The 26,518-nt window shown below is 43.9% G+C and overlaps 2 protein-coding genes across 9 annotated transcripts in view; both read left to right on the plus strand.

Annotated features, from left to right (window-relative positions):
* The window catches only part of NEDD4 (neural precursor cell expressed, developmentally down-regulated 4, E3 ubiquitin protein ligase), a 57,288-nt gene extending 43,250 nt beyond the window's left edge, over window positions 1-14,038 (plus strand). For 3 of the 5 annotated variants that reach the window (XM_021406949.1, XM_021406948.1, XM_021406946.1), the window contains 6 exons: window positions 1,703-1,775; window positions 1,851-7,493; window positions 8,404-8,664; window positions 8,972-9,115; window positions 11,880-13,258; window positions 13,903-14,038. In XM_021406949.1, coding sequence (XP_021262624.1) covers window positions 1,703-1,775; window positions 1,851-1,953 — 176 coding nt within the window. In that variant the 3' untranslated portion in view covers window positions 1,954-7,493; window positions 8,404-8,664; window positions 8,972-9,115; window positions 11,880-13,258; window positions 13,903-14,038. The remainder of the gene's footprint in view (window positions 1-1,702; window positions 1,776-1,850; window positions 7,494-8,403; window positions 8,665-8,971; window positions 9,116-11,879; window positions 13,259-13,902) is intronic. The other 2 variants (XM_021406945.1, XM_021406943.1) reach the window with 2 other exon arrangements.
* Window positions 17,880-26,518, plus strand: part of PRTG (protogenin) — an 89,114-nt gene continuing 80,475 nt past the window's right edge. For all 4 annotated transcript variants that reach the window (XR_002441740.1, XR_002441741.1, XM_021406950.1 and 1 more), the window contains exons 1-2: window positions 17,880-18,030; window positions 18,842-19,144. Coding sequence is in view for 2 of the 4 variants with exons in the window: in XM_021406950.1 (XP_021262625.1) it covers window positions 17,961-18,030; window positions 18,842-19,144 (373 nt within the window). In the remaining 2 variants the exon portion in view is untranslated. The remainder of the gene's footprint in view (window positions 18,031-18,841; window positions 19,145-26,518) is intronic.

Genomic DNA, 26,518 nt, shown 5'->3' on the forward strand with positions numbered 1-26,518 from the left:
ACAAAACAGATGGGCTTTCTGCTATTTCTTGTCTTCCCCCTAGCCCTGCCTCGTATGCCTCTAGTTCATTAGCCGAGTAGGTAAAATACAGGCTTATTCACACCTGGCTGTAAAAAGGGAGTTTTATCTTCGTGTCACAGGGTAGAAAGCATTGTCAGTTGTAGAGCAGCTTCTCTGCTTCATCCTTCTGCCAGGCATTCTTTCAAGTTGCCTTCTCTAACCAGCAAATGATGAACAGACGTGGAGCTGGAGGTGCTCCCACGAATACTGCTATATCAGTCTTACTGACAATATTTTAATGCTAAGTGCTCAGTGTCTGCTCTCATCTATCACATTCATTCACTGTATGTATACAGAGTATAGTTTCCGTGCATTGCTTGGTATTTTCTGCCTTTCTGTGTGTGTGAGCAGTTGTGGGAGGATTTTCTCCACTTGTTTTGTTTTAATTTGGGGATGTATCATTTATTGTGTATTTTGTTGCTTTGTGTTTTTTATGTATCTTGGCTGTCTTCTTCCACATCCACTTCTGCAACTTTGTGTTCGTTAATCTTTTTTGTTGGTGGTGTGCTATGCATATTATTACGTATTATAGTATTATCCTTTCTTTTTATTATGACTGCGCATACTTTTTTCATGCCTCCATAAAACCACAAATGAAATCTTTTTCAATTGACAAGTGTAACTTGTATAATAAAGAAAAAAAAATACCAAAAAACCCATTTTAGAGGAGTCATAGTCACCTTCTCTTTTTTTTATATTGAGTTTTAAAACCAAAAAAATTTCTTAGGTATTGTGTAGAGTACCTTAAGCACTATATTAGCTATATTCATGGATCAACATGTTAGCGTTACTGCTGCTCATCTTTAGTCTGAAACGTGTTTCGCCTTTTCCAGTTTAGAGGCAGAGAGCCACTCCATCTTGGGAGCTTCCTATTTGTATTGATGGTCTCCTTGTAGAAGTGGGAGGGCAGCCACCATCAGAGGTCGCCTCCTGTTCTCTGACACAATAGTGATTCTGTACTAGGCTGTCTTTTTGATATGCAGACAAATGCTTTCAACAGCTTAAGGAAACAGTTACAAAAGGGCCTTTCCATCCACATGGGAAGAGTTGATTAGATTTAAAAAACTTTCAGATGTGTCATACTGTAATAAAGTTGCTGAAAACACAGGTGTAACTGGAGCTGCAGTTGCTAACCAAAAGTTCTCTCAGGTGCATATGTTCATTACACAAGGTGGCTGAGTTTCTGGAGTTGCACATATGGTTGCTGTATTTCAAAAAGTTCTCAGTAACTCTGCTCTGCTGTTGCCTAGGTAAAGGTAGACATTGAATAATTTCTGGTAGGTTTTGTAACTTGGCACATTGTGATAAACATGTCTAAATTTTTACACGAAAAAAATGTGCAGTGTGAAACTGTTTTCCATACAAAGTGTTCAATGCCAGTTGATATCCATACGCATTCAGGTCTTAGACTTGTGACTCTAAGGTGTAAAAGTCTCTTGAAATTAAGATATACCAAGAAATACTTGGAAGTATAAGTAAATTCAAATTGTTGACCGTTCTTGCATACACAGTATTTGGTTTGTACAAAAAGTTCCTATTAAAGTCAGATTTGGATGACAAAAGAACAATGTATTTCATAATTCATAATGATAATGAAAAGAATCACATGAACAGGTGAGAACTGAAGTACTCTTCCCTGCAGGTTCAAATGGACCACAGTTGTTTACGGTTGAACAGTGGGGTACCCCTGAAAAACTGCCAAGAGCTCATACCTGGTGAGTATTTAATTTAGGTAAACTATATCCTTGAGTTAATGATGAAATTCTTAAGAATTTTCATCTGTTTTTCAGCTTTAATCGCTTGGATTTGCCCCCGTATGATTCATTTGAAGATTTATGGGATAAACTTCATCTAGCGATTGAAAATACTCAGGGCTTTGATGGGGTTGATTAAGCCACAGACATAAATTGTAACAGTCCAGTGCTGCAACTTCATTTCAAGGGTTTACAGGTTTGAATTTTCCAGGGACTACCATTGTACTTAGTCACATGAGTATTCAATCTTCATAGTATCACTTGTAAAATAAGTATTAAAAATTCACTAACTTTTGAAAATGTATTTTGCCACTTCCACAGTTTTGTACACTTTGATAATTACTACCATATATACATTGGATGGGCCAGTGCCAAGTAAGTCAAAAGCTAAAACGTTTTTAAACAGTTGCTTCTTACAGTATTTGACAGACTGTCCTGCAGTAAACTACTGAAGTAAAACTGTGAAGAAATCTTTGCAGAGGATGTAAATTTGAATTGCTGCTTTGAGAGAGACGACTGAAATTGTTAGTGAGTTAAAAATATGTACTTCATGTAATGCAATATCACCTGTGCTGCTTCAGGCTATTTGCTACAGATCTGCCCAAAGCACCTTATAATTCAGCATATTAGGTAAAACATTGGAGAACATTTGTTTGCATTATCATCTATCAGTTTGCAGAACGTTGACTTGCTTACAGGTTTTTTTGTTTTATAATTTCTGTTTCTAACTCGCTTTTGTTAAGACTGTAACAAAGTTGGGACTTTTTATAAGACACAAGCAGCATAATTCTGAATAGTAATGAGAAATTATATCTTTTTTTGTCTGAATTTGTATACTGTTGTTGGTTTATTGAGTGTTCACTTTTTTTGATAAACTTGTCGTTCAACAATGGATAATGTTTTCAATTCAGCCTTTTTGCAACAATTTAATCTTAAAGCAAAATTTGTATGAGTATCACAGAGTATTAGTTACTGGTAGTTAGAGGCCTTTATTATCCATTCTTGCAGTATTGCACTACATAACAATAAAGAACATGTTTACAGGGTTTTCTGGGCCAAGTTCAGCGGTCTGATGTGTGCAAACCTCTCAGAAGTATGTGGGAGTTTTGCACATGCAACCAGGGGCAGAATTTGGTTCTTTAATATGTTTACAGGTTATGCTAATTTCTATAGCTGCATTTTTATATTTTTTCTCCACTGTTAGTCTAGAAACCAAATTTGTTAATACAGTATAACCAAAGTCATAACCAACAATGTGCAATTTATTGTAGATCAACCTGTCATATAAATATTAGTTTGATTTCTTTTGTAAATGTGGGTATTATTTTGTATTGATATTAATGCTTTTTTCTTTGTTTGAGCAAGTGCTGGTTAAAATGATTAGTCAACAACTTGATTCTAAAAGAAAAAAATTGGTTTATATACCCAGCTTGCTGTAATTTGAACATTTTGTTACCAATGTGATCGGAGGAAATGACAGCGTCTAGCTTTGGCTAGCAAATTTCTGTTTAGTCAGTCTTCACAAATATGCAAGAAGGTATTGTAGCACATCTCTCTATGAAGATATGTAAATTATGTAACTTGTAATGGGTCTTAAGGGATATTTAAAATCCCAGTTTGTTTTATTCTTTGACTAGGTTGCTAGAGCTGAGAATACTACATGTAAATAAAGGTAATTTATACAGATTTCCCAAATCTATATGCAGTTTTGTAAAACACGAATGATATATCAGTAAATCTGTATAGATTTGAATGTAGCAGTATTTGTTGCATACTTTAAAGTATAAAATAAGCATCGTGAAAGCAGTAAATAAAAGTTTATTCTGATAAGTTGTGACTCAGTTATTTGAAGTGCAAGCTGGTAATCTTGAAATAGTAAGAATTCGTTGAATTTACTACTGTTAAGTACACTGTGAGCAATAGTTCCACCATAATACAGTAGTGCATTTATATAGCTGTTGAAGTACAGAAATACTGTTTTTCAGACATGCTGTCTTTAAAAAATGTTTTCATAAAAGGATAACTGTGGATAACTACAAGCCTTCATTGTATTGTCAGCCCAGAAACACTGCACAGCAGAGAGGCAAGGGTCCCACAGAAACTCCAGCTGACTGTCAAGCTCAGTTCAACCTATGGGAGCACCCTTCTCAGCTGGTCACAGGCATGCAGCTGACAGACATCAGTGGTGAGTGCAGCAGGGGAAATAAAAGAGCCCTGAAATTCTGCTCCCAGACAGCATGGATTGCACAGCAGTGGTGGGGATGTTCTACAGAGGTTGGTCCCCAGTGCCAGCTCTGGGAAACACCCTGGTGCATGGGAGGGGGCTTGTTGGGAAGGATGCTGCTGCTAGAGAATGCCTGGTGTCTCTCCCAGGAGCTGAGGACTTGCTCGCCTTACCTGTGGGAGCTGTGCTGTGAGCACAGTGCTGTGCTGCCCAGTTCAGGAGCTACTGGAGAAGGGAGCAGACTTGTAGCATCAGGGAAGATGAACAGCATAACATAACCAGGATTTTTGTGGAGACCTTGTGGTGGAGGCAAGTAATCAAACCACTCAGTGATCATAAGAAAGGGAAGCTGAGTGTCATAGATGGGCAGCTGCTGGATGGAGATTCCCAGTGTGGACAAAGCTGGTGACTTCAGACAGTAGAAGAAAGGCTTCTTCACCAGCCTTAAGTATGAAACTTCAGAATTGTTTTGATGCTGTTGGAGACAAAGGAACAAGGTACATTACGGGAGGGTTCAGAGCCAGTTTAAAGCTGGGGCTTTAAACTAGGTTTGTTGAGGGATGGCAATAAGAGACTGTCAATGAGTGTGAGAACAGGGGTCAATGGTGCTAAGTACTGGGGCAGGGTGATAGGAGATAGTCCTTGTGGAAGTCACCCAAGGATGAAGAGGGTTCACCTCACGTGCCTGAACACAAGTGCAAGCAGCCAGGAAAAGACCAGGAGGAGCGAGAACTCTGTGTGCAGACACAAAATACAATGAAGGTGTGATGGGATGGTACATGTGGTTGCAGCTGCTTGGATGGAGGGAGCCCTTTGGAAGGGAGTTGGCAGGCTGATACAGAGCTTTGTGATGTAGGGCATAAGAGACACCACAGCAGGTAGCATCCCACTGGGGAGTTGAATTAAGTTAGCCAATTGTCGTGAAGAAGTGGGTAGAGTTGTCTTGAAGCATCTCAAGGAACTCCAAGGTTGCAAATCATGGTTATTACAGGAGACTTTAAGCTCTCTGAGCAATGCCAAAAGACCAGTGCAAGGAATCTAGGAGGTTTCAGAAGGGAATGAGAAACAACTGAACCGGTGCTGGACTGGCCAACCAGGTTGATACTCTCCTGGATCTGCTGCATGTCACTTTTTACTTGTATTTTCCCTCCTCCCTGTTCCCAGAAATACACTCAGACTGGGAGGAAGGGGCTAACTCCAAAGATCCAACTGAGGTTATTTAGCAAAGTGTTTCACCAGAAACACTGTTACTAAGTATGGTTCTGTGGGCCAGCTGCTGACCCCTTATCATAGTTACACAGATTACACTTGATAAACACACTTGAAGCAGTTCACCTCCCTAACAATTTCATTACTCTTGACACCCAACAGTACCAGATGACAGTAAATCAGGAAAAATTTCCCAGGTAGGTATGAGGTAAATGTACTGATTGGTTGATAAAAGAGTGTGTTGTATTGATATTTACGAAGAGTTCTTGTTTAAATTTGGTTAAGAAGTGTAGATTTAAACAAGATGCCAACTGCAGAGTGGAGGCTGGAGCAAGGGTGAGGATGCCCATAACAGAAATACTTTAATGTTGTTTTAAACACTGGACTGAAAACTGATAGATGTTTTTAGTGTTTGTTTTCTCTGCTGCTCCAGGGCTGAGAGCTGTAAGTGTACGAGTTCATTGCCATTGATCATGGCCTCTGCAAGCAATTATTGATTCACGAGAATCTAATAGAATCTGAAAAATACAAGAATCTGGCCTGTATGTAACCTTTTCTTGTTTGATGAGGCTGTGACCCCTGGCTGGTGCCTTCCTCAGCAGTTGTTATCTCATCTGTTTGACTTTGGTTTTCAGCAATGCAAAGAGCCCGAGGATTGGCCAGGTTACTCTGAGGCCTGGAACTCCTGCTCCCTCTGAGCTGAAGCTGCTGAGCACCCTGAGCGGTGCCGCTCGAGGTCACGAGATGGCGCCTCCCGCTCCCAGGCTGCACGCGGGCATGCAGCATGATTCCTGTCTTTGCCTGAATGTATTTAGTCTAAATAAGGGAAAGTGTGTTTGAGCTGATTCTAACTCAAAGCCAGCTTAGAGCACTGTGAACGAGGCTTTCTTACATTGTCATCCAATAATTTAAGTATTTTGGTCTTTCTCTAAAATTGTCCTTCTCTACAGTTTCCCATTTACTCTAAGGACTGTCACGTGTAAATGCCTTGTGGTGTTGTGTTACAGAAATGAGACCTTAGCTATGGATAAGAAACATCTAACAGCAACTTAAAATTTGGAGAGAGACCCGTGTGTTTTTTTCCCTTCAAAATTAACTTCCCTCAGCTGACAGTTTTTTAGGCTGGGTTTTAGTTATCTCGAATCTTTCGTTTTTCGTTAAGTGGTGTAGCTGATTCCTCAGTGTTCTTCCTGTGCGGTGAGGCACAGCTGTGGGTTATTAGGGGGTTAAACAATAATTTCTTCTAAGTGCAACTGAGGCTTCACTAGTGCTGCTTGAAGGAGACATGACGTAAAGGATCTTTAATACTATTAGTAAGTCACGACTGTAATACAGTAAACTTTTTTCCTAGAGAAGGGGTCGAGTGTAATAATTTTCCCTCTTTATTTTATTTTTTCCCTCTCTAACCTCATTGTTTCATACATAAACTTACTTTGCAAACTACCTGCTGCTTTGGTGTTTGATTTTTCCTGTAAATCCATACCATAGTTTTCACACCGTTTCAATAATTGACTGTGTTCGCAAAAGTCTGCGCATTTCCCATTGAAATCCGCAGACTCTCTGGCACACCTTCAAAATGAAACGTGACCTGGATCGGCGCAGTTTCCTTTTTCCTTTTGTTCTTTTTTTCAGTGTGACTTAAATGTTACTTAGCAAATACATGATACTCTTACCAAGTCCCCAGAGTGGAAATTACATCATTACAATGAGAACATACTAAAACACGTATGAAATATTTAGAACTGAAGATGTCTGCTTTTAAGTAATGTTTCCATTTTACTTATTCCTTGTGTGGTCAAAAATAGCATAGATTGTTAAAGCAGAAGATTCATCTCTTTTGTATGTCATTGCTCAGAATGTCTGTTTATTTGTGTTTTCCTTTCTGTTTCTTGTTAATTAGTTGGTTGTGGCGCTTGGATTCTTCACGTAGGTCATAAATCATTATCGAATGATTTTCTTTGTATGAGATTCTGCTGGGAGGGGGCAGTTTATTTTCATATCTCTCCTTTTTAATGAACTGTTTGTTTCAAGGAACCAGCACTCCTTTCTTAGGATGTGAACCAAGAGGAGCTCACATATTTATCTGCAGTGAGACCACCACTAGCAACAAAAACGTCTACATGTTCAAAAGGCAAACAGCACCTACCATCTTTGTTGTTGTAAAGGAAGATCAAGCATCTAACTAGCTGCTGCATTGCTCTACACAGCTCACAAAATCAGCATGTGAGAAGCAAGCACAAGCTTTGGTACTCTTACACTAAGTCATTTTTCTTTGAAGTAGAGACTTAACTGCTTTTTCTGTGTGAGATGTGTATCATTAGCACGCTAATCAGAATACAAACAGCTCGAAAAGGGGATAATGAGGGAGAACTTGTATGTAATACTTGTTTTACATCCACGTGACTCTGTAGAAAAATGTTTTGTTTCGCTGAGCTGTCCTTAATTTGAGGTTTCTTGCTTAATGAGACTTCAAACAAATTCTGCATTGTGGGTTTCAGGTTTTCATCCTAGAGAGAGGCTTGGGATTTCAGGGGGAGGGGGATGGCTTGAAAAACCTGAACAAACATTAAGTGAGTATGCCTCTTGAGGAAAGACAGATAAGGCAGCCTTCCTGGATGTGACAGCGTAGAACTTCCAGCTGAAATATACTGCAGACTAAAAACATGCATTGCAATTTGTGTTTCTTAAGCCCTTTTGAGTGGAAGTTAAATCTAATGAAAAATGTGTTCATAATTGTCTCATAGCTTTCCTGATATTTTCTACAAGTTGAAATATTTCTGACTTGGATTTTCCTTTGAGGGCTGCGAAGTATGACCCTTTGGAGGCTGTGAACACACATGTCCTACTACACACTGCTGCTTGGGAGCATGTAAAATGCTAAAGGTTTAAATCAAATTGCCCTGAGGAATGGTTACTGACCTTTTGAATGCAAAGCTGTCAAAACCTTCAGCTAGACATCGGCTAGAGAAGAACACTTACGGCAGATCAATGCAAATTAGAAAACAATGTGGTTCTGACTTTTGGTAATTCCTAGTTAGTAAGAAACAGCTCCTGTGCTCCAGCAGCTCTGGAAACAAACCCAATGTGCTTAGGAGTTGCCATGAATAACATGTAATAGATGTTTTTGTTGCTTTTTTCTTTTTTTTTTTTTTCCAGGGAAAGGCTTTTATAATCTACTTAAGAAATTAAAAGTTTTCATTAATTGCCAAATCCTGATATAGTTATCTGAGCAGGACGCTTCACTGACTTCAAAGGGATTTTTGTCTGCTTAAGGAATGCAGGGTCAGGCCCTTAACTAGTGATAACTTTCTTCAGTGGGTTGTCAGATATGACGAACTATGCCACTTCAATGGAGGTTACCCTTGCCGTGCCATGCCATCCCTTTGTCCTGAAAACCAGCTTTCTTCACTTGCTCAGGTAATTGAGTTTCTGGTTGGTTCCTATGTAGAGCTGGAATGACTCCCTGCCTGAAACTGCTTTTTCTGTGAATATAATTTCTTTATGATGAATAACAATAGCACATTATTTTCTGGTTATGATATATAATAAATCTAGGTAGGGGAAATGTTTGACAGATTTATGACTTCTCCCATTTTATGAATTGCTGCCCAGCAATTAGTCGTCCATCCTTAATAGTTTCATTCCTAATTAGTTCTTTCTGCACTATTGCTTGCTACAATGCAAAGTTTTAAATGAGTGCCTTACTTTCTGTGTCGACTTACAGAATTGGACCAAAAAGAATGCATCAGGAAACTGCACGTTCATATGTTGAATTTCAGTCCAGTAATTACAAGCATCCCCTTGTGTGAACAGTGTAAGCAGTCATATATATCCTGTACTGAAGACTCACTGATTAATTATTTCACAGGTTGGTAAAAATAATTCAGCGTGCTTAATAGGAATGTTACAGCTGCTCTTCTGTTAGTGTGATTAAAAGTTAGCTATTAGAAAATTGGAGGTGCTGCTTCACCTAAGGCAAAAGTAATAGTTGAGCTCTATTAACATGGAACTAAAAATTATGTCTCATTTTCAAAATAATTCATTTTTACTGTTCTACACACTGGGATTCCAAAGTCTGTTAAGACAGTAAGCACTTCCAAAATCAAATTTTCACTTACATAGGTGTCCACAGCTTATTGAAGTGCAGTAAAAAGAAGTTTGAACATATTCACTGGTATTAGGAAAGCAAACGTTTCAATCATGTAAATACTTAAAAAAAAAAAAAAAAAAAAGTCTAGTTATGTCATTAAGTTTTCAGGTGTAAACAGGCTGGCTCGATTGATCTCTCCGTGTAGGAAGAAATTAATCCTGATAACGTTCTATGTAGTGTAACAGCTGAACAGCTCAGTTGGTCGATGTGGGGCTACAGCTGTAGAAGGAATGGGATGAGATGGAGGACTAGAGCTGCAGCATCCTGCCCTGGGGGTGCTAGCAGGGTCGGGGCTGTGGCTCACTCAGGGCACCACTCAAAGGGCATTTGTCTGTCTCTGCCTCTCCTGAAACTGGTAGGAATTTCAGTACCCTCCTCGAGGGGAGGATTTGGATGGCTCTCTGTCTGTTGAGGATTTTCTTATCTCTTGCTAGGCTTACAGCATCATGCTTCAGATGCTGCAACAGCTTCTGCTGAATGGGATGCCGCTGCAGTGTCAGGCACTTGTGTGGCCTGGTCCTCTGCTGCGCACATTTGGCCAATTTCTCTCACTCACTTAGATGGAAACTCCTCATCGCACACAGTTTTTTTTCCTAGTTACTTAGGAATAACTTTTTGTTGTGCGTATGCTGCTGGAGAGAGTGCAATGGAGGGCTACAAGGATGATGAGGAGCTTGGAGCATCTCCCCTATGAGGAAAGGCTGAGAGTCCTGGGGCTGTTCAGCCTGGAGAACAGAAGACTGAGAGGGGTTCTTATCAGTGCTTATAAATATCTAATGGGCTGGAGTCAAGTGGATGGGGCCAGGCTCGTTTCAGCAGTGACCAGCGAGCGACAGGATAAGGGGCAACAGCCACAAAATGGAACACGGGAAGTTCCATATGAACATGAAGGAAAACTTCTCTACTGTGAGGGTGACAGAGCACTGGAACAGGCTGCCCAGAGAGATTCCGGAGTCTCCTTCTCTGGAGATACTCAGAACCCATCTGGATGCTTTCCTGTGCAACCTATATAGGGAACCTGCTTTATCTGGGGGTTTGGACAAGAGATCTCCGGAGATCCCTTCCAACCTCTACAGTTCTGCAAGTCTGTGATTCTGTATTTCATATGTGTCTTATTTGCCCAATACAGCAAGTTCTGCCACCAGCCGGCATTCGGCTACTTTGACCTTCCAGAGGCATCTGAACATAAGTGGCAGCGAAATGTTATTTAGATTCTAGCAAGCATAATCCCAGGGTACACTGGATAGCAGCATGGCTGAAACCAGGTTCTACTACTGGCAGCCTTAACTGCTGGCTGTTCTCCCGGTCTCTGTACTAGGCAGGCACATCTCTCTGGACCATATGCTGAACTGAACTAGGGACTTGACTGCGGTAAAAAAAAACAAATTTAGTTTCCCTCACCCCCATGTTACTCCCATCAGGATCAGTTGCACCACCTGATTCCTCACTTGGCCAAGGCAGCCATCATGCCCCCCTGGTGCAGGCACAGTGCCTTGCAAGTGCTGCATTGCACCAGCCCAGGGCTGGGTGCTGGTTGCTGGCTGTACTGGTGGGGACAGTCTCCCTGTGTGGCCGTGCTCCTGCCCTTCAGCACCCACTGGCAGGGCCAGGCAGAGCCCTGAGCCAATGGGGTAGGCTGCTCCGCATCTCCCCCGGGCCACACAGGGCCCTGTGCCTTAGCCCCTGCCTGCTGCCCATGGCTCCCCTGCAGCGCTGGGCAGAAAGCTCTTCCCGGCCTCCAAACAATGGGAAGCCCCATGTGCTCCCAAGTGATTCCAGCAGCCCAGCTGAGGTAAAATGCCGGTGGCTGCAGCTGATGGAGGTGGTAATTTCAGCATCAAAATTACAACCCCCCTGTGCTGCCCAGCTTTTGGCTTCCCTCAGCCCAGCCCCCTCGCTCGCTCCTTGCACTGAGGTGTTGCCTTTAGCGGTCTGGCCTGAATTCTTGATGAAGCCATTCTGCTGCAAGTCACAGCTTCGTGTGGCCCTTCAAACATCTCAGTCTCCATCCCCAGAGCCGCATTGTGCACAGGGGTGCTCGCAGGATGAGCCTGCTTGCTTGTGAGGGGGAGGAGGTGCTGGGAACATGCCTTGAAGGCTCCCAATCTGTTTATCTTCACACTCCTGAGAGGTGATCGCTCTCCCGTGACAGGGCAGTGCACTGAGGGAGCTGCGCTGGCAGCAGGGAGATAAACTGGTGGGACACAGGCTGCCCGGGCCAAGTGGCCTCTCCTTGACCAGCAATCCCTTATGTCTGTGGGAGATGAAGTGGGACAGGAGCAGCAGGAAGCCTCCTCCAGTCCTTTTTAGTAGTTCCTCAGAATAAATTGTAGATAAGAAGAAAGACAGCTGAGAATGCAAAGACAAAGAAAAGAGCTGCAGCCTTTCACAGCAAAAATGAGTAGGTACCTGCAGTGAGGTATATTCAGTGATTGATAGTTGGCCTCTGACTTGCTTTGTTTTTTGTTTATTTTATTTCCAGTAATTGTTTCCTGATTGCAAACATAGAGAGGAAAAAAAGACAAACGATTTGCATGTTTCCTGTTGTAACAGCGGAGTGAAGGTAACTTATACGGGGATGAAAAGAGACCATATTTCATGCCTGTTGCAAAACAAATAGCTGCAGAACAGTGGGTTGTCATGCTAAGCGAAAAAGACGCTGACAAAAAGCTGCCTCTGTCTCAAAGGTTTGAGAGATTCCTTTGTAGATTCAAACACAGAAAGTGGTAACCTAGGAGATATTCTCTTTCTGTCCATTTATTCTCAGCCTGTAACTTATGTTGTTGACCCTGTGTATTAATGTTTTGATTTATAGAAGATAACGTCATAGTACAGTACTTCAGTATTTTCAGGATTTTGACTTTGTATTTGTTGGAGAAATTGTTGAGGGTGGGGACTGTTCGGAGCCAGTTAAAAATGTATGCATTACAAATGCAGCGTATGGGGCAGCTCTCCACCTGCTGACTGTTTCTGTTCTTCCCTGCAATGTTCATGTATGTATAAACCCCTATTGAAGTTATTCCATATATTTCAGTGCACCAACTCTATAGCTGCTGCCCTGTGCTAGTGCTACCTTCAGTAGCATGGTGCAATCTTTCCTGATTGTACGTTCATTTTATGCTATGAGCGGGAGGAAAACCAGGAGGAATCAAGTCCTCCCAGGGAAAAAAAGGAAGAGGTTTCTGGTAGGTCGGGTGTCTGGAGGAGCTCACTGCAGGCAGGGCAGCACTGGCTCTGGCGTAGAGCTGGGAAGAGGGAGCATGGAGCTGTGGGACACCTAAATCCCACAGTTAGAGCTCTGCACTGTGTGTAAGGGGAAGAGTGCACCTGGCATCGGGTATGCTCTTAGGTGCGTACCCTGCCTATGCAGCTGTGGCTGCTTGGTGTGTTACAAGCATCAATAAGAGGTCCTCTTCTCCTGCCCAAACTCATGGCAGAGCCCATCTTTGCTCGTGGTGTGACAGGGAACCATGAAGCAACATGGCTAAGGCACACCCCTTGATTTGGGCCAGCAGATCAGTATTGGAAAAGGTGGCTGGAAGAAAAAAAAAAAAAAAGGACTAGTGTAGCAAATAATTGGATTTCTTCCACTTTGGTGTTTGTTGGTTTAAAACCATATGAGATCTGTGTTAAAATCCCTCATCACACAGATGAGGTGTGCTTTTTCCTGTACAGGAAGGCTCCCTGGAGAGAAAGTTCATTAGCATCCCAAGGGCTCAGCCCAAGGTATGTTTGCCCATCTGCTCTGGGAAGGAGTGAATCTCCTTTGAGAAGACAGCTGAGATGGTAACTGTACGCGGGTTCGGAATGAAGCAAGAAACCACTAAGTGACCAAATGTGCCGAGAGCAAACATTTGTATGGTGAGTCTTAATGGAGCTGGCTTAACATATTGTAAATCTGTGAATACAGTTGTAATTGGATCAGGAGTTTGGCATGAGCAACAAGGAAGTGGCCAGGCTTGCCTCTAGTGACACCAGATCAAAAAACAGTCGGAGAAAGAGCTGTAAGGAAGAAAGGAGTTTCCATAAGCAGAAGAGAGTGACAATGCACCAGCAGCGCTGCAGATGTGGCTGCCATCAGCTGGGTTCTGAGGGCTCGACCAGCTGCATGCAGAGCTGAGACAGTGCAAATTGCTGTAATTCTCCTGCTATTAATAGGGCTCTGGCAATTACCACTGCTCTCAGGCTGCTCTGAGAGATGTCTGCAGTTCCCGTATAGTGGCAGCTGTACCAAAGTGGCTGTCCTGTCCTCTGTCCTGGGTGCTTCTGGCTACAGCCCCAGGACCAGCCAGGATGTAGCAGTGGGGAAGGGTTGAATATGCAGGCTAGGATTAATGGGGCCAGGAGTTTTGACGGTTTGGGTGTTCGTATGTTGGTTTAAAATGAGATTTGGGCTCCAGCTTGAGTGCTCTTTGCCCAGGCCAAACACTGTCAGTGCTGCTGTGATGGCCTTTCCCAGAGCACCAGTATGAGACAGCCAACGCTGTGCTATTCCTTCTTCTCAGGTTTCTGAACTGAAATGAAGGCTGAGCTGAACTGCTCAGTGCAAAACTGACCATGGTAATAGTGGACTTTTATCTGGTTCAAACTGCAAGCAATGTAAATGGTTTAAAACCACAAAAAAAAAAAAAAAAAAAACAACTTGCTCCAGCCTGGAAGAAAACAACATTCTCCATCCTTGGCCTGGATCTGTGCCTTGTGGCTGCAGAGATCTTGAAAAATGGAGTTCACTGAGGGAAAACCCATTTCCAGGTGAATTTTCAGTTTCTTTCCTTTTCCTGAGACTGCTACATGCCATCCCAGTGAAGAGTTCTGACTATTTGCTTTCATTCTAGAGATGTTGGCAACACTTCAAAGTCCATGAGCATCATGGTCATGAGACTTCACTGACTGTCGGAAAGTCCCTGTCTCTCCTTGCTGGCTCATAACATGACCAAAATTCTGGACTTTGCAGCCCCACCCCATTCAGCAACCACATGCACAGAACACTGGAACAAAGATTTGAGCTGGATCAGTTCATGTCAGTCTGATATTCATAATCTTTCTTTTCAGGAAATGTGTAAACTGCACTCGTCAGGGCTGAGGCTGAGGGTGTAGTGCAGCATAAGCTAAGTCAGGTAATCTGCAAGCTGCACGCTGTTATTCCAGCTGTTGGGAGCTCTTTAAAGAGAGCTCTTACTACTGGCTCAGGTCTGAAGGCATTGAGGAGGTCACTGCTGAATTACTGCAAGATATTATTGCTTTGAAAGATGTGTGCATCTCACTTACAGACTCAAAAATCAGAGAGAAAGCGTATATGGACCTGGAAAGAATGACAAAATTAGGAAGTTTTTCATAATTTCTCACATATGCCAAAAGTAAAGATCGAGACAAGTGAAAAAGACTGTGTTGATGAGAGGAGAAAAACTGCTGCCCTGGAGCAAAGTAGGCATGGATTTGTTTGTGTTGGCTGGCATTATCTTGTACCCTCCAGACTGTCATTGCACCTTTCTCAAGATAACGATTCTGCGAGGCTGTTAGCCAAGGAGATAATTGTGTTTATTGGCTCCATACTTACTAACATGGTGGATTTGACAAAGTTATGGCTGGCAGTGCCTTTAAACTGTGGCTGAGTGGGTTTATCAGCCAGTGGTGAAATATGAATTTAGATACGTTATCTCAAGTCTGCACCATCTCTAAGGCAATTAATTACTGGAAAATGTGTTAAGATTAAAAACATCTGACAAATGAGGGAGGGAGAGTTTATGCTGATCTGGTCACAGCACTGCTTTATTCTAGTATGGAATTTATTTGGATTGCTCGAGAGAAATATGAAAATGGAAATACTGGTGTTGCTTGCAGCTGCCCAGACATGGGCACAACGAGCGCTCTGAAGGGACGCACTATTCTTTGCTGATCCATTTAAAACAAATACTGCATTTGATCTCGTGAGCCAGAACCTCCTGCTGGCACAGCACAGTCCAGGGAGACAGCGAAGCAGCGTCAGCGCAGCAGCAGGACGCGGCAGTGAGCACGGACGACGCGGTGAATGGAACCGGCCCACAAGTGGGGACACAGCTCTCCCTCTCCTCCCTTTCAGAAAGCATATTTGCCCCGCTGCCCACTGCAACCCCTGCCTGCCCTGACCAGGACTGGTGGCTGGGGCGAGGTGTCCCTCCCCACCAGCATGGGATTGTGCTCTGAGCACTGCTGCGCCGCTGTGATTCTTTTGCCTCAAACTACGACGCTAAGCACCCGTGGCACTCTGTTTCTGTGTGTTTCCTTCAGTTTGGTGTCTGCTGGGGGGTCCCACTCAGCCCCGGTGCGAGCGGTGCCCCCAGGCCCGGCCAAAAAGTCTTCCACGGGGCGCTGACCCCCTGCCTGGGGGCACTGCTCTGCTCTCACAGTGGCGATCGCTGGAAGCAATACATCACCTCGGAACAGATCAGAACCGCGTCTCAGATTACATCTGCAGTAATGGGAAATCCATACGGAAAATGAAGCCCACTGATAAATATTTGGTAGTTACTCATTGAAAATGACTGCGCTTTTGTATCACAGCATAAACGTGTAGTACTCCTGGACCTCCATCAGACTGTCTCAAAAACACTGATTGGATCTATTTGTTTACTTTAAATGCCTCGGCTATAGAATGCTCTTAATATCATCTATTCAAATTGAGTGAGAAGAACTGCAGAAATATTAAATGCCATTTGTGTGGTTTATTAGCATTATTTGGGAGTGTTCCATTTGACACCCCAAGAGTTTTGCACACGTCCTCACTCTGACTGTGCTGTGAGGTGCAATGCATTCCTGGAGCATCGTGCTGCACATAATGCTCATTAACTTCTGAGGAAACACCCCAGATCTTTAGGTGCATCCTACATAGTTCAAAGATAATACCTAATTTAAGACACTGTCAGAAGGGGAAATTACAGATAAAACTACACAGAATGTTTTTGTTGTTGTGACTGCAACTTAAGCCCTTTTTTTACCTATTTACCCCAGTGTTATTTGCTTGCCCTGGACCCAGTGCAGCGCTGAGCACAGCAGCGGTGCAGCAGCAGAGTGGGTCACGGGGTGCCATGCAGATGCTGGCAGGGTGACCATAGACCTGCAGGCCTCAAACCTCCCCATCAGTGTGTTTGTCTTCAAGCAAATCTTGAATTCAAGTTGAGTAGGAGAAAGTACAAGTTATGGGATGGGTTGCAGACAGGTGTGAGCTCACCACAGGCAACACTGAACTTTGTTCATAGGCAATTTATTTTAGGTTATTTTTGAGCTCTAATAAATTATTTTTATTTTGTTGTAGTTCACACTCTTGTGTGACTGGATAAAGTAAAACACCGAGGAAGTTTCAAAAGGACCGGGCCAAGTGGGTCCTGATGCTGAATCTGCTTCTATTTGGACACCAAAATGATGGACGTGCCATTCTGCTCTGCGAAGTGAGTGTGAAAGGGCACGGGCACCTCTTGGGTAGCTGTGATTTGCATGCACAGCTTGTCTTTCCTAATTACCTTTCCTGAAAACTCATGCTGAGGTCAAAAAAGCTGAAATCCTATGCTCGTGTATTTTTGACGAGTAAGAAAGGGGATGGAGGTGAACTATGGCTGGCACCGTGTCTGCACAGCCCTGCCGTTCCGTTGGCGGCTTTTAGCAGAGTCAGGAGCTGAGGTCGTACTCCGGTGATGATGCAGCAGCAGGACGGGGTTTGGCTGCCGGCTCCTGGGAGCTTTGCAGCGCTGGCAGGAACACAAAGCAGTACAAACAGCAGTACAAACTGCCCGTCCCTGCCGTCAGCAGCTCTCACAATGAACGCAAACAGGGGGCAAATCTGCTGAGTAAGAAGATGCCTTCCCTACAGGGTAACTTTAGAAACGATAACTCTGAACAGAAAAAAAGAGCTTACAGTCCCTATTTCCAAACCAGCTGCCAGCGTGGGGTAAGATCCCGGGTGAAGCTGAAGCTAACCACTAACGGCAGCGTTTGGTTTGATGACGGCCGTCGGGTGGCTGCGATCAGCCCGGGCTGGGGCAAGGACTCGCTCCCGGGCCGCGTGCCCGCTCGGCCGAACCGGGCGGCACTGCACCTGCACCGGGCACCGCAGGAGTCGCTGCCCGCCGGACGCAGTGCCGCACGCGTGCCCGGCCCGGTTCCAAATGACGACGGCCCCCGCGCTCGGCCCGGCTTTGGAGGGCTCTCGGGGCGCGGTGGGGGTGGAGGCGGTCACCGCACGGCGCGGCCGAGCAGAGCGCTGCCCGCGGGGCCCGGCGGGGCGGGGGTCGCCGGAGGCGGCCCAGATGGCGCCGGCTCCCCCCACCTCTTCCACCGCCCCTCGTGCGCGGGCCGGCTCCTGCCCCCCGCCCGGCCGAGCCTTCCCCGCCCCGGGGGCATTGTCCGCCGCAGCCCGCCCCGTCCAGCCCGGCCCTCCCCCCGGCCCTGCCCCTCGCCCCTCTCCTCCCCGAAGGCCAATGGAGACGGGATGCGGAGAGTAGGGCCGGGACGGGCGCGCCGGGGCCGCTCCGTCCGCCCCCTGTCTCCTCCCCTCGGCCGCTGACCGCTCTCTCGCGGCGGCCGGCGGGGCATGCCAGCCGCGTCCCGCTGCATGGCGCTGCTCCGGGCGCTGCTCGGGGCGCTGCTCCTCCCGATGCCAGGTGAGTCCGCACGCGCCCGCCTCCGCCCCATTGTCCGCTCCGCTCCGCGCCGCCGCACGTGGTTTTATTTATCCGACATCAGCGCCCGCGCGGGACCGGGAGCGGGAGAAGGAGACGGAGCGCGAGGGAGAGCGCGAGCGCAGCCCCGCTTTGTTCGCGCCGCGCCACGACGGGGCGGGCAGTTCGGTGCGGTGCGGTGCGGTGCGGTGCGGTGCAGTGCGGAGCGGAGCGGCGGAGGGCGGAGCGGCGGAGGGCGCCCCGCCGGCAGGAGGCGCTCGTGGGCCGCGGGGCGGGCGTTGGGCGGCTGGAAGCGGGCCACGCGCTCGCGGCCCGTGGGTCCGTGAGGAGCCGCGGGCAGGAGGCCCTCGGGGGGCCGGCGATCAGCCCGAGAGGGTTCCGCCAAAGAGTTCTTGTAAAATTAACCTTTTACGACTCGCTCCGCTCCAGCTCATTTGACAGGCTTGTAAAATTAGCGAGCGCGCTGCCCGGAGCTGTACCGGCAAAACGAAGCTGACACCTGTGTGGCAGCCCTTGCGTTAGGGCGCGGCGGGGCTGAGCGGGCCGGGCGCTGAGCGCGGCTGTGGGTGCGTTCAGGTGTCGGGGCGTTTCAGAGCCCGACGGCTTTACACGACCCAAAGCCCGTAGCACCGATTTCCCCGAGGGTTCTGGGGTGCAGCTGGAGGGGTCCAAACTCCTTGCAGTCGTTAATAGTAAGTTGCACCTCGTGCTGTGCGTGCTGTTCTCACTCACCACAGTGCGCTCGGTACCAGCGCATCCGTCCTTACAGCCGACGTCTTTTTCTCTCCCTTAGGAGTGTGGTGCTTTAGTGAACTGTTTTTTGTGAGAGAGCCTCAAGATGTGACTGCCTCCAGGAAGGATGCGGTGGTGTTAGACTGCCAGGCCCGTGGGGAAGCTCCTATAACTATTACGTGGCTGAAAAACGGAGGCAAAGTGTCTGAAAATGAAAGGATCTACACCTTATCTAATGGCTCTTTGTACATCAGTGAGGTGGAAGGAAGGAAAGGAGAGCAGTCTGATGAAGGATTTTACCAGTGCTTGGCTCTGAACAAGTACGGAGCCATTCTCAGTCAAAAAAGTCACCTGACGCTAGCAAGTAAGTTCCGGCTCTTGTTTGTTAACCTGCTCTGGAGTTTGTGGCTAAAGCTCCTCAACCGTAAAAAGCAACTTATTGCTTTGATATTTGTGTGCTTGAGAAGACAAATTCTGCAGAAGGTTTGTTTCTTTCTAAACGTGTAAATATCATGAGCAAAACTTGTCGTGGCTCTGTTCAGTCCCTGGCGTGGGCAGAGAGGCACAGCCACATGTGTGGCCTCATGGATGTGGTGCCTTGCGTGCGTGCATGCTGCAACAGAGAGCTGTGCTGGCATGCGGGCACCCTGCTACAAAAGTTCTGTGTCTTGTTTCTCAAGTGCTATTCTGGAAGCTTTACTGAGGTTATCTACAAATCTCATCTTTTTTTTTTTCCTTGTCCGATAGCTTGATGTTGTGCTGAGCAGTCTTGGGGATATCTTGGGGCCAGAGCAGAATGATAACAGAGTTGCCTGTCTTTGAGATGGGATGGAATGGAAGGGTTTTCAAGGCCTCCATGAGGACTGAATTACCAAGTCCTTGCTGTTCCAGTCAATAAGATGAGAGGGAATGGCCTCAAGTTGCACCAGGGGAGGTTTAGGCTGGATGTTAGTAAAAACTCCCCCAAAAGTGTGGTCAGGCACTGGAATGGGCTGCGCAGGGAAGTGATGGAGTCACTGTTCCTGGAGGTGTTCCAGAACCGTGGAGATGTGGTGCTTAGGGATATGGGTTAGCAGACGTTATTGGTAGGTGGGCAGCTGAACTAGATGATCTTAGAGGTCTTTTCCAACCTTGATGATTCTATGATTCTGTGATGCGTATGTTCAACCAAGCAGACGCATGTACTGTCCCTTTTGGAGCTGCTTCAGGGTCCTCTGGGACCAACCATAAGGGCCTGCTACGCGGTGCCACTAGGGAAGAGAGTCACTAGGGCACTCCAGACCCTTATGTTGGATGAATGGTGAGAGGAATAGTTGTGTGTAAGTGCCTTTATAGCCTTAACAGCCTGACCCTGAGTGTGCGTTGGCCTCGGTTTTCCTGCCATCTTTTAATGTATTGAAGAGATGTGCGCTGCAAACTGAATGCCATGCCTTTCCTGTGACAGTGCAGAGCTTTGCCAGTAGGCTGGAGTCATTTCAAAGAAAGTGTAACACAGAGGGTACACAGTTTATGTAGTCTTCTCATGTTCCCTCACTAATATGACTTAACTGATGAACTTAATCTAATAGGAAAAGGCTTCCTTTGACCTCTTCAACCCTGTTCTTAGTGGCAAGTTGCACTAAACTCTGGCACTAATACTTTTACGGAAACAAGACATTAGTTATAAATTACAAGTTTATCAAATTCAAACTGAAACTAGTTAATACAGTTGGTATATGAACTCATGTTAACATTCAGGCTTTTCTTAACATCTGTATTTTTTTTCTTCTGTGCTTCTGAACGGATTACAAAAACTAACAGTAAGGTATCACAGGAAGGTGTGAAATACCTTCTTCTGTGAGGCTGAGCTTTGGGCAGTTGAAAACCAGCATGGAAGCAGGTGGCTCGTAGTAAGTTATGAGTTTTCTCATGCTGCAAGAGGCTGTGAACTCCATTTTTAAAAACTGGCTATTTATTACTTTGTATCATGGTATCTTATTCACATACTGGATTAATAGACTCTGCAGTTCTTGGATACTTTTGATTAAATGGTGAAAAATAAAGTATCAATATTGTTGACGATTACATTCACATCATTAGGTTTCAGAGAGTCAGCACCATTAATAGACTGAAGAAAGCTGTTCTTTAGAAGCTAGGAATCTCATATTTTGTAAATGTAAAGAAAAGCAGCAGATGATGAATTCTGTATGTAAGACTGAGGAAACATTAGCGTCATTTTAAATCTGAGATGTTGTAGGTTGAACACTGTGTTCTTGATATCAGAGAACTTCTGGAGCAGTATGGAGCACTGTATGTACTAGCGTATCATCGTAATGCTCTTGTAGCATTTTTTTTTTTCTTTCCTTTGAGACTGTGTCAGAAGGTTTCCATTGTTTCTTTGAATGCTTATGCTTGGTGGAGAAAACTTGAAGAGATAGTGGATCCATAGTGATCCCAGTAGGTGTTGTTGACATAGAGATTAAGTGGTTAACTAGTGACCAAACGTGAAATTATCCTATGCAGCAATTCCTTCCTTTTGGTCATATTCCAACATGCTCCATTTCAGAATGTCGTATCTTTACTGTCAACTACAAATAAGGCAGTAATTGCTGTAATTACCATTGGTATCATTGAAGTCCAGAAAGCACGTGCAAAATTAGTTTTATATCTCATTTTTACAGTGGTTCTGCTGGCTGTCATATCTTGGCTGAACTTCGCAGATGTTTTAAGTGAATTAAATTTGAAGTCTTGTGGGGGATTTTTTAGGCTTATAAATGTGTTCAGAGGCAGTTGTCAGTTGCTGCAAAAGCGAATTACCTCGTGGTCAGGGTATGGAAGGAACCGTACATATTAAACAGGTGGAGAATAGGCATTAAATGGGCATTCTTTCTTCGGAGGAAAAAAGCAAATGCTGTCTTTAGTCTCCGGTAGCAGCAGGGTGCGAGGATGTTCTTTTACTCTGCCTGGTCAGAGCTTTTGCCAGTAAGCTTATCTTTTGCTTCAGAATTGTAATGTTTAGTGTTGCATTTGGAAACCAATAACTTTAATCTGTCCAAGAGTTTAAGATTGAACACACAAGGAGATCAGGTCTTGGTTTCTAAAGTTAGGAACTGGAAGCTGAAGGTTGCACTCTTGGCAAGAATTCCATTATTCATGTGCAAATTAAGAATTCACAAGGTTAAAAGGTTAGAAACTGGCCAGGATGAGGTTTACCCTTGTGATAAAGAGCAGATGACCCTCATTCATTGGCCAGTGCTTTCATGTAGCTCCTCTGCAAAGTTAGTGATTGCCATGAATTGTTCTTGAGGAATGCAGAAATTCAAATGTGAGCAGGCCTTTCCTTAAGTGTCACTATGGAGCCTTATCTCCTGAGCACATCAGAGTAGGTCTGCAGGGACAGGGTTCCTCCCCAGAGGCCCCAAGGCTTTGCTTTCCTGTTGTTCATCCATGCACAAAAGAATTTGACTAATTTAGGGCTTTTTTTTTTTTTTTTTCGGCAAGATCCCCGTACTCTTTTGAAGGAAGCTGTGGAGCTGAGGTATCGCTTAGGTAAAAATAAATATTCGTTTCAGTACACGCTTGTAGTTGCTTCCAAAGCTGGCTGATTGACACAGGGGGGAGAGGTTCCTGTGTAGCCCTTTGTGAGGCACCATGTGGGGGTGAAATGCTAACAGTGAGGAGTAAATGACTTGCTCAAAACTCATCTTATTGCAGCCACAGTGACTGGGAGAGCTCTTTCTAACTAGAATATAAAAGGAACGCAGAATGTGGAGAAAGCCCAAGCACTTTTGGTGCAACTTTGAATCAGCTAAAAATAAAGTGAGATTTCTGTATTTCTGTGTTTTAAATTATGAATAAAAATTTAACCTCAGTTAACAAAGACTGTCTAAAATACAGACTTCCAGTAAGATAACACTAAGAAAAATTGGAGAAGGAGGAATCATGTTTTGAAGTTAGTAATGCTGGCTTTAAGTAGAGATTGGACAGGATGCTTACTGTTCATTTCCTTTTCAAGTGGGAGCTGGAGTCTTGGATGGATGGAATATATACAGCTGCAAGGAGTATTCCTAGTTACCTCTTCTGTTAATCAACTGAATTGGTCTTCATGTCTTATTTGCAAATTACAAGAGATAGTAAGTTCAGTTCTTCATGGACAGGTTTCTGCACTACAAAGGAATGAAAGGCTATGCAAGCAGAATATTGCTTGGAACATACTCCTTGAGGGAAACTGTTTTCTTGCTGCTTTACAGTTTGTGAATTATTTGGCCTAGTGCACGTAGCAGGCTACTTTGTGGAGAGTTTGTGCTTTTGCTTACCTGCTGGGGCAGCAGTGTAACTTCCGGTCCCATTGCAATGTCAATAATTGGTAATGTTTATGTTTTTATATCCTACATCTCTTGCTCTGCTTTTAAATATTTGATTACTTAAGAGTGCCTCCCACTGAGCGTTATCCTCTACTGTGGCAATCATGCTTTCTTAGCAGTAAACCACGCTTCTTCCAGCTGCTTGTTCCCACTTCTGCATTGTGCCCTTCCTTGTGTGGGCACAGCTACATGTGTGGCTAACAGGACATGGAACTGGTCAGGGTTAAAATAATAGAAATAAAATAAAAGATGGTTTTTGACCCAAATGAGTTCCCTGATGCGGTTTGTCATGGAGCAGCTTGCACTGGTTGTACTGGTGTAACTGCGAGGAATGATGTGGAGGTGGGAAGGCTTGGTGGAGACAGAGAAAGGCTACTGAAAATTAGATTGCCACAAAAATAAATGTTCATCAAGCTCTGGCCTTTATAGAATGTGCACATAGGCAGAAATGTGAACAGCCTTTCTGCTGTTAATTTTTTGAAAGTGATTTAGTATCTTAAATAAGGGGGTTAATAGCTGTTGTCTAACACAATATAAATTTTATTTTGTATGGAATCTGTCATAGAATGTATCCTCCAAATTTTTATACGGCTCACAGGTATGTTTAATTATGTTAAATAGTAATGGAGAGAGAAAGAAAGTTCTGCATTGAGAGTAGGGGGCAGAAGGGCACAAGTGTTTTTTCACTGAGGTGGAAAGTGGCAAATGGCTGGTGCAGGGAATGGTCTTGTATTGAAAGAGATAGCAAGTCTGAATGCTGTAGAACTAGCATGGTTACAGACAATTTGAGGAAGCTCTTGTTTTCGGTTTTTACAAGTGCTGCCTTATTGCTGTTGTTTTGATTAGTTGATTTGAGTGTCCTGGGAAGAGATCCTTGCTTCTTAAGCTGAGGGAAACGTGGCTGTTCCTTAGAGTGGTTAATTCTGCTATTTAAGGCAGGAGGAAGATTTTTAATGTCTCAGTTGGAATGCTGATTGTTGACAGTGAAGAAGAGTAGTAAGATTTTTGTTCTTTAATTGAAATACATTGAAGAAATTAAAAAAAAAAAAAGGAAAAGTGTTTTCCTTTTTAACACTTTTCCTTCTTGAATTTTCTTGCAGAACTCTCTCAAACATCTTTTGATCTGAGCTTCTACAAAACATTTTCTTCTGTAAATATCAACCACCTTCAAGACATAACCAGTACTTACCTCTCTCCTTTCTTTACCCATTCTTTCAGCAGTAACTGCTCTGCACTTGTTAAAGCTCTTCCTCAGACTAAAGCATGGGCTTTTATATCATTGCCAGGACAAAAGAAATATGAATCTCTACTTAGCACATATGCAGTGTTTGTTTCCACTACCATGTCACTAGAGCAGTGGGCTTTTCATGGGGTTTCTCAATACTTTAGTTTCAAATTTGTCAAACATAATGCCAAATTGAGCCATTTTATGCCCTTGCTTTCCTTCTGAGCTAACACAACCAGAGCTTTTATGTTGGTGGGTTTTTTTTGGTTTTTTTTGTTTTTTTTTACTGGCTTTCATCAGTTTCACTTTATAATGTTTGAAGTTTTTACCAACTTGATTTTTAAAGGAGTGTTCAGGCTTATCGGTAGTGGGCTCTGTAGCTAGTAAAACCTTCTCTACTATGAGAAATGTTAAAGGGAAACATGGTACCATGGCAGAAGTTGTTCAGAGCTATGATTAGAGCTGTGTTTCTTACCTGGTGCGAGTTCTATGTGTGGTGCGTGTTGTGAACTATTGAGGTTTCTTTTCTACTTTTTCTTTTCTACTGCAGCAAAAGATGCTGTTCTGTTCCTGCAGTGTGGTGCTCTTCCTTAACACCCCCTTCTTCCCCCTCCCTCTCTCTCTGCATTTCTTGGTGTAGAAATTGTTGAAAGGGCATTCAGTAAGGCCCCCTTTTGTCAGCCAGCTCTGATTATCCTCAAGAAAAGGATCTCACTCTGAGCAGTTGTTTGCCTAGAGACTTGTTGTCACGTCTTCACAATTTAACAGCTGTGGCTATTGATGGTGTGCAGAACAACTTAAGACAATGACAAAAGAGAATCTTGGAGGAAGAATTTATGAGTTACTAAGCATTTTCCTACAGAAATATGGTCATTTCCATCGTCAGACAAATTTGTGTTTTGTTTTTGGGTGTTTTCCTCGTAATTTCGTATTTTTCTGCATCTTACATCCAAAATTGTGAGCATTATCTTTTGCTTAGTTTTGCATTGTGGGTTTTTTTTTTTGTTGTTCCATCAATAGGCCCAGCTGTTAAATTGGGATTGATTACTTCCAGTCTTTATAACTGGTAATCACCACCTAAGTGAAAAAGTAATCAACAATGTCAAATCTCCACATTTTGTTGAGCAAGTGTGGGTTGTATGGTCAACATTAGTTACTAGGGTCAACCTCTACTTAGCTTTTAAGCAGCAGCATTTTAAGCAGCTTCTACATTTTAAAGTTGATTGTCGCAGCAGTTGAATTAGAGAAGAAAAAAATCAAAGTAAATTGTCTTTGCTGGGCAGTTAGAAATCCATTGGGTAGTCTTCCTACATCTGTACTAAAATTAATTTTTTTTTTGTATGGATAAAATTGTTACTTTTTTACAGATGGAGATACAGCGGACATAGAAAGAAGATGGTTGTGAAACCACTGGTTTAGCTGTGATTTGTATAATGAAGTTATAACCTTCTCTTCTGTGTTGTTTTCTCTGTATGTAAAAAAATTTGGAGGGAGATGGCTTTCCTTGTGTATTAAAGGAAAATGAGCATAAGTAGTACCAGACATATATGTATATATTTTTACTTGATATTTCATAACTCTTAACAGTAATTCTGGTTAATTTTTTCAATGAAATAGAATTTGATCTCCTTGGGGGAGGGAAATCTTTGCTCTGTTCTATTGATGTGAACATTTGCAAAGGAAAAAAAAACCAACAAAGTGACTTCTGGATAATATAGTCATCATGTCAAGGCCTTGTTCCAGAAAGTTTATTTCTCAATTGCTTGTCTCTGTTGGGCTTCTGAGAGGAGGTTTCTGATACATCAGTGCATCTGCAATCCAGGGAAAGAGCTATCTAGGTATCATTCCCACCTGCTCCCAGGTGCACATAGGTCTGCTTTGTGCTTGGGAAGCTCACTTAGATTCTTCTCATTACCATAACCCCTCAAATGACAAGGTGCAATATCTCTGTTTTAAAGGGTAGAGATTTCAGGATGTCTTTATCTGTGCCACTGTTACACTAAATAGCTTTTAGAACTCCTGTTAGAGTTTGGCTGATAAGAAAGCTCGGTACATTTCTCAGTAGTTAAGCTGCTGAAGAAGTTATGTTCTCTTCCGTCTTGGGTATCTCATTGTAGCAATCATATCGAAGCACTAGAATGTAACACGAGAAATGAAATACTGAGAATGA

Source organism: Numida meleagris, chromosome 9, assembly GCF_002078875.1.
Source record: "Numida meleagris isolate 19003 breed g44 Domestic line chromosome 9, NumMel1.0, whole genome shotgun sequence".
NCBI lineage: Eukaryota > Metazoa > Chordata > Aves > Galliformes > Numididae > Numida > Numida meleagris.